This window comes from Pteropus medius, unplaced genomic scaffold (assembly GCF_902729225.1).
Source record: "Pteropus medius unplaced genomic scaffold, Ma_sr-lr_union100, whole genome shotgun sequence".
In the NCBI taxonomy this organism is placed as follows: domain Eukaryota; kingdom Metazoa; phylum Chordata; class Mammalia; order Chiroptera; family Pteropodidae; genus Pteropus; species Pteropus medius.
Genome location: NW_024350326.1, coordinates 271,030 through 279,054, shown reverse-complemented (window position 1 = coordinate 279,054; position 8,025 = coordinate 271,030). Strand labels below are relative to the sequence as shown.

The 8,025-nt window shown below is 40.4% G+C and overlaps 1 protein-coding gene across 1 annotated transcript; it reads right to left on the bottom strand.

Annotated features, from left to right (window-relative positions):
* LOC120583993 (zinc finger protein 613-like) lies at positions 1-4,764 on the bottom strand (the record flags this gene model as incomplete). Its single annotated transcript, XM_039839577.1, has 5 exons — positions 4,644-4,764; positions 2,275-2,448; positions 1,521-1,647; positions 1,144-1,236; positions 1-638 (listed from the first exon to the last, which is right to left on the bottom strand). Coding segments are annotated over exons 2-5 (873 nt in total), but the record flags the coding sequence as incomplete, so codon positions are not given.
* Positions 4,765-8,025: the final 3,261 nt, after the last annotated feature.

Genomic DNA, 8,025 nt, shown 5'->3' with positions numbered 1-8,025 from the left:
ACATTCATAAGGTTTCTCTCCTGTATGAGTCCTATGATGCAGAATGAGATGATAGTTCGTTCTGAAGGATTTCTGACACTCGATACATCCATACGGTTTCTCTCCTGTATGAATTCTCTGATGAAGAGTGAGATGACATTTTGTACTGAAACCTTTCTGACATTCACTGCATCTGTACGGCTTCTCTCCCGTATGAGTTCTCTGGTGTATTATGAGCTTTGACTTATACCTGAAGGATTTTGGACATTCACTGCATTCATAAGGTTTCCCTTCTGTGCAAATTCTGTTGTGTCTTTTAGGATTTGTCACCGGGCTGAAGGCCTTCACATGTAAATTATGTTCGTAATACTGGGCTCGAGCATGGGAGAGTTCATGTAGAGAGTGGAAAAATGATTTCCCAGGACCATCTGACTCATCAGAGTTTGTTTCTACATAGTTTTTACTCTGAAAATTTGAATCTGAATTTTGTTTCAAACTTATTCCTCTTGAAACACATTTATGGGTTTCTTCTATAAATGGAAAAAAAATTTTGCTGAGAGAAAATATTTTCCCCAGTGCATTATTTTCATGATCTCTCTCCACAGGTTTGTCTTTCACAATATCTTCCTGATACCAATCATTAACTTGCCATATTAATTCTAGGGGGGGAAAAATCAATGAATTTTACCATTATCATAAAATGGAGAGAGATGGAATCTCAAGTCAATATTCAAAGAGAATGAAGAAAGTGATACAGCAGGTGAACAATGTAAGTCTGAGACATTCAATAAAACAACAGTAATAGTAATGAACTGAAGGACGTGGGTGTCATCAAACTTTGAAACAAATCTATAAATGTTTAAAAGCATAATATAAAGGTATGTGAATATGGATAAAAGGAGAAAGAAGCTAGTTGTGTCTAGCAGGTCGCAACAGAAGAACAACTACGCAAAAGAGGAAAGACCAAATGAAATAAGCAGAGATCTGACTCAAGGTAAATAAAACGAGGTACAGGCAACATTCATTCGAAAGACTTCTTTTCACTCAAAGTCACCTCTAAAGGTTCAGAGACTATGAGAAAAATATTAAAATAAGAAAAGTCTCACATCAATAAACGATTGTTACTTTGCATCCACTAATTCCCACTGCACTGATTTTACTCACCTGAGCTAAAATGACTTGGAAATTCCCTCTCTACTAGTCCTTGTTCTTCTTTCTCCCAGTGGACCACAGCTCCTGGCTTGGCAGCTTGATAACCTGTCAAAGGGTAATCACAGAGAACCTGAGCAGTCTTGGGGCCTATGAGGAAAAGTTCTGTTTCAGGGAATATATAGTTTCAAACTCAGTGAAATGAAACTTTTCATTTGGAAAAATGACAGTAAGTACAGTCACTGTTGATCATAAAGAAAATAAGTTCTATCACCTACATGAGTCCAAGTCCAAAATCATTAAGGATATCAGAATACCCATAAATTGTAGCAATGAAAAAACACAAGCAATTAATGGGCTCGTGCTGAAATATTCAGGAAAGTTCTCTTTACCCAATGACATTAGGTTGCTATAATTTTCCAACATCACATCCCGGTAGAGGTTCTTCTGAACTGTGTCTAGTAGCTGCCACTCTTCCCGGGTGAAATCCACAGCCACATCTTTGAATGACAATAAGCCCTGTTATAACATAATCCTTTTTAGTCTGGAGTTAATATATTGGGATAAAATGTAAAATATTTATACTATGAAAATTTATAAATAAATATTTTTCTGTATCTGGTTTTGATTCACTGGCTAAATTCATTAAAACTATCCTCTTTGTGCAGTCTTCATTTACTTCACTCATTCATTCACCCAAAGTAAAATGTTAAACTCCCTAAAAACCATCTTTAACCCATCTTAAGAGCACTAAATGTTACCTACTATACATTTTGCAATAATTAAAAAAAAGAGAGAGAAAATAAATAAATTTGTGTGCTTCCTCCTTACATACAAAGTAAGTCTTGTAACATTTTTACTCATTTTGTGATGGTTTCCAGTATTACCACAGAAAAGTTTGCAACTCGGTTCTGGACCGTGCTGCTTATGTGGCAATGTTCTAATTATAGCACCTTGCAGGACTCTATGACATGCAGATAATCTCCCTTCCTGATGGCTATTCTGGACCATTTATTCTGTCTCTCAGTCTAAGCACATCTCTCCTGGCCACAGTGTTTTTTCTATCTACCTATCTATATATTATTCTCTTTGTATATAAACTTCCAGAAGTCTACTGGATAACAAACTGGGAAATAAACAGCTCACCTGGAACTTGGTCATTTTCAGCAGCTTTCAGAACATGGCCACCGCTTTTGGCATCTGTCCTAAAATCCCGATACTGGTGTCTCATCAACGGTATCCTCAGCAAGGATTAATTTCTGGACTTGAGCTCTACTTTTTTTCCTTTACAGGAGCTACCTCATACTAGAAAGCCAGCATCTACAAATTTAAGGAAAAATTTGTTTGGCATGAAAATAGTAACAAAAGCAAGTTTCTATACATGCAAGGAACTGTTTCTAGCATGTTCTTTTCTCGCTTAACACTCACAACAACGCTATGAGGTACAGACTATAATTATTCAATTTCAGAGAAAACTAAGACAGGCACCTAGCTAAAAGCCACACAACTAGTAACTCAGGGAGCAAGGATAAAACACAAACCCTCATAATCAATAACTCCTCTGATTCCTGGGAGAATTACCAGAATTTTCCTTCATCTTAACCAACTTTTTTAAAAGGTGGAAATATCTAGAACGACTATTTTCCAGACACAGAAATCAGAGAAGAGGAAAAACAAACAAAGCAAGAACTTTGTATGCTGCAGCTCACTGCCTGGAGATTCTCCAGGCCACACACAGCAGAGAGAAGGAGCCCAAAAATGTCTGGCAGTCTTGCTGAGTTAATGACACAGAATTCAGAGTCTGAGGAAGCAAAGGTGGCGAGTTTTTCAGGCAGTACACCAGGAGAGTGAGAGAGAGACAGACAGACAGACAACTCACTCTGTAGAGGGTTTCCTTGAGTCTCTGAACCACCAATTAATAAACATTAATTGCAATTTCCTATCCAAACAACAAAAAGATTTAAAAGAAAACAAAAACACTTTACAATACCAACAAAACCTATTAGGTACCTGGAGGAAAAATGTACAAAATTAATTTTATTGTAGCAAAAAAGCATATAAATTATAGCGAATCATGGCCAGTCAAATGAAGAGGCAGAATACAGTGATGTCTGGGAGGGTCCCAAACCAGAAGCTTCCACTGTCCTTTCCCCTTGGAGTCAGGACACATTCATTACTCATCCAGTGTATCAGGACACATTAGTCATCCAGTGTATGCAGGGTACTGCCAACCACAGAAGCTCACCTGAGCTTCAGTATCCATAGTTTTTATTAGAGTTTCATTAAATAAGCATGATTAAAGAACCAATGGCCACATGACTCATCCTCCAGTGACTATCCTCCTAGAGGTTGGGCTGATGTCACCTAGCTTAAAGCCCCAAACCTCTAATCATTAAAGATGTAGAAAAACCTGGCACCCTGTATGTGGAAGCATTATATAATAGAACATTATTGGGGAAGTTTAAAATTAAGTCAGAAGCCTTTGAAATATGCATTTAATCTGACCTACTTTTATAAATTAAAGAAGAAAAACATCCACGATATATAATTCAGTTTAAAAATACATCTGAAAACATCACAGGTGATTTTATTCTGCTTTTTATTAATGATAAGCATTCGATAATATTGTGATAGGAGATCTCCATTTAATAACAAACAAACTTATAAAGAAGATATACAATATATAAAAATAAGTTAAAATTTTAAATTCAATAAAATAATAATAAAAATAAGTTAGGTTTGTCTTAGAAAACTCCCATTGGAAAGGTACACATTTGAATAATAATAGCTACCCTTTGTCAAGTATCTATCTGTTATAAACTTAATATTGTGTCCCCCGATTCGTATGCTGATACGAATGTGATATTTGGAAATGTGATATTTGGAAATGCAGCCTTTGCGGGGTAATTAAGGTTAGATGAGGTAGGACCCTCTGAGGATCTGTGAGGTGGATAGCAATCTGTTTGAATGGGAAAACTGAGACTCACAGAGAACTTGGTAACTTACCCAAGTCGCACAAACAAACGGCAGAATTGATATAAAAGACTAGAACGTGATTTCAGGCGCGTACGCACACCTGTACACTGGTTGGCACGCTGACCGTCACACTCTATGTATTTATGGCACTATTTTCACAACTCATGGATCTAGACGGCGGGTATACGCGTGACCATTTTGGTACTCTTCGACTTTTCTGTACGCTTGAAATTCTTCAGCACAAAACGTTGGGAAAAGTAACGTCCCATCGCTTAGTACACACTCGAATGCCTGTCCCCTCGAGGCCTCAAATTCCAACCTCTCACAAGCACATCCATCCTGCCCCGCGCCCTGCGCCTGGCTCTGCCACCCACTCGCTGCTCTTCGGGCGCCATGTCCATATGAGTATGGACCTCAGACCACCGGAGTAGCACATGACCAGCCCCCACCCCTATCCCCACCGCCGGCACCTACGGCCCCTCCGTCGCTGGCCCTTCCAACGCCTCTCTCCGCCGCCTGCGGAGCGACCCGGAACCGACCTGTCCCTGTCACCAGGAATGGTGGATGTCGCGCATCTTCTTCGACCCACTCTCCTAAACTCTGATGCCCGCGACAATTACGAAGCTGCCTTAAACAACGCCACCCCCGTCCCGGCCTCCGGAACGCCCATCACACACCACATCACACGTCACGAAATCCCCACGGCGCCGGATTCTTAGCGCCGCTCGCACAAATCTAACCTCACCTGTCCGCCAAACGTGACCTCGCGAGGAAAGCCGCGCTTCAGCACGCAACTTCCGCTTCCGCTTCCGCTCCGCCGTTTGCGGGTTCGCGTCGCGGGCTGTTGCGCAGACTCAAGGGCATTTGGAAGCGAACGATGTATCTCGGAACGCTGATTCTAGTCTCCGTTGGCATTCCCGCGGGGCATTATGACCGGCGCCGTTTTCCTGACGGTGTGCTGGGAGCGGCCATCTTCGACCGCGCGCCGCCATCTTGGATACCTGGCCTACGGGGAGCGAGAGGGCCCATTTCGCCAGCCCATCCTGTCTCTTATTTTGAGGACCTGTTGCCTCTGGTTCTTCCACTTCCACAGCGGCTGTCGGCACCGTCAAGCATGCTTAGTACCATTTCAGCACGCTCGCCCGGAGTCTTTCGATCGGACCCGAGAACTAAACCAATCACAGGCAGAACATGGCCGCGCCCGCGCTCTCTCAGAGCCCTTCAGAAACCGCAGGGAAGACGCGGCCATATTGAAAACTTTTGCGTCCGTACAATAAAGAACGGTCTTGTAGCGGGTAATTTGGGAACTTTCAGTAACGTGTTTGGGAAAATGGGCATTAATAGACTAGAACTGAATCCGGAAGAGGAGAGGGCTCTGGATGTGTGCTTCGTGATGAGACACAATGAGGCGTTAAAGACTGGGACAAAAAGGGTTGTGGCTCGAACCGTGACAACTACAGTCCACAAGAGAATATTATCTGTGTCTGATACATCGAAGAAGGATCCTGTGTGTCCTGAATAGTCACGATCCGCCCAGTCATTTGTTTCTGTAAACACTGCGATACAGGGGTCGGCTTTGCCCCCTCCGCATAATTGTCCCAGCAGCATGATTTAAAGTCAATCTCTTCTCCACTGCTTGATAGTGCCATAAGTCATAAATTAAGTGTCTGTATCTGTATAGCTCTGATCTAAAAAGCTGTTCTGTTCCAATGATCTGTTGTTTATTCCTGGGCCAATACTACTGTTTTAGCTATGGGAGCTTTCTAAGTCATAACCTGATAAAGCAAGGTCTCCTACCATTTTCATAAGAATGACTTTGCTTTTTTTTGGCCCTTTATATTTTCAAATAAAATTTTAACTCACCTTGTCGACATCCACCACATAGGAGAGAAACCTTATACAAGCAGTGATTGTGGGAAAGACTTCAGAAATAAGTCATACCTCAATAGACATCAAACAACTCGTACAGGTGAGAAATCCTATCGGTGCGATGATTGTGGAAAAGCCTCCAACTTGTCCTGCCTTGTGTGTCGTAAGAGAATGCCACATGCAAGAAAGAAACATGTAGGTTCAGCCAAGTTGGAAAATTCATTCTGTAAGAGTCACAGTTCATCACAGCAAAATGATATCATAAAGGAGAAAAACCCTGTTGGTACAGTGACCGTGCGGATGTCTTCTGTGGCAGCTCAAAGATTTCATCACACTTCAGTGGGCTTCTATCAGTTAGGAACGTGTCCATCGTGCAACAGCCAGGTGCCAGAGGTACACCATCAGCAGAAGATATAATTTGCTCAAAGAAAATTCTGAGCAAATGATGTGGTAGTGCCTTCGGCGACCAATTATGTCATATTTTATGTCACACAGGAATAAACTGTGATACAATCAAGGTGGAAAACCTTTGAATAAAACCTAGCTCATTATATGGCTGATAAGTGTATATATACTAAGACAAGCATGATCACTAGGAGAGCATTTTGTGGAAAGATAGACCCTATCAGTGCTTTGAAGGTCACATATCAGTGAGCTCATTGGTGGTAGAAATATGACCGTGGAAAGTCTTTTCTCAGCATAAGACTGAATAGGTGGCAAAGAGTTCACACAGGAGAGAAACTGTTGGACCTTTGAAGGCAATGAACGTGGCAGGGTTTTCAGTGGTGTGTTCTGCCCCATCAGTCGGCAGAGGAAATCCTAGAAATAAAACTTGGAACACACTAACTGTGGAACATCTTCAGCAAAATATCAGCAAACTCATTAAGCAAATAAGGCCTGTGAAGATGAAGAAGATTTTAGGGACTACTGTCACAATTCTAACAACATACTGTGAATCAAACTCCTAGTTGATAAGTCAATGACTCTTCAATTTAAGGGAGGTTGACTATGTTGCACATCACTGGTTAAACTTAGAACACAGCGCACCTTCCCCTCCTTGGGGGCATGAGTCTTTTCTCCATGTAGGAACATTATATTATTAGCTCTTGCATTTCTTCTGTTCTAAATGTATTCAGTTTGTATCAGACTACTGAAGTTCTTCAAAAGTAAAGTTCATTCAATTATGTAACAGCTTGTTCGGGTGTGCTAACTTTATAAATATGAACTGGAGGAACAAAACTTAAAATTCATGAATACCTTATCAGCCACACTCTTACCCTAGAAGATAGTTCTCATCCTATGCACACACCACCCAGAAATCTTTAACAACTGTTCTCTTTACCTGGTACTGTTCTAGGACCTATAGATGATGACGGTAATGAACTAAACAAAGAAGTTCTTACTATCTTTGAGCTGGGAATTTTTTTAAAGTTAGATTACATGCATATAGCGATTTTATCCTCCAGCAACTGCAATCAAAAGATATATACACCTATGTTAGTTGAGAAGGACATACAGTACAAGGAACAAAATATCCTAATAATTTTTTATTCAAGGGGCTTAGTATTATTTGCATGACGAGGAGGAAAGAGTTCACTTAATTGTAAGCATATAAAATAGCTCAGGGATATTTTTTAAGAATGTTCATCTTTCTACCTAGACTACAAATTCCTTGATATAGTTTATAGCTAATCACGTATTCCCTAGCACATAGCAAAATAGAAATGAATTATACATAGATTTGAAAGATGAAATAAATGATCTTATGGACCAATCAAAATTTGTCACCAAAGGAATGGAGTCATTTGAAAGAAATTCTAAGGATCGCTATTCTAAGAAACATTTTTTTTAAAATCCTGAATAGAGGCTCCTGTCAAAATAAAAAGGGGCAGATCATAGAAAGGATAGGATCTGGAGAATAAACCCAATTAATGGAAAAAATAACTTTAAAAACGGAGGACAGCATGTGAAATGCATGAAGGTGAGATCATTGGGTTGTCTTGGAGAAGAACACTTATATTTGTCTACAGGTCTATCACCTTTTAGAGCCAC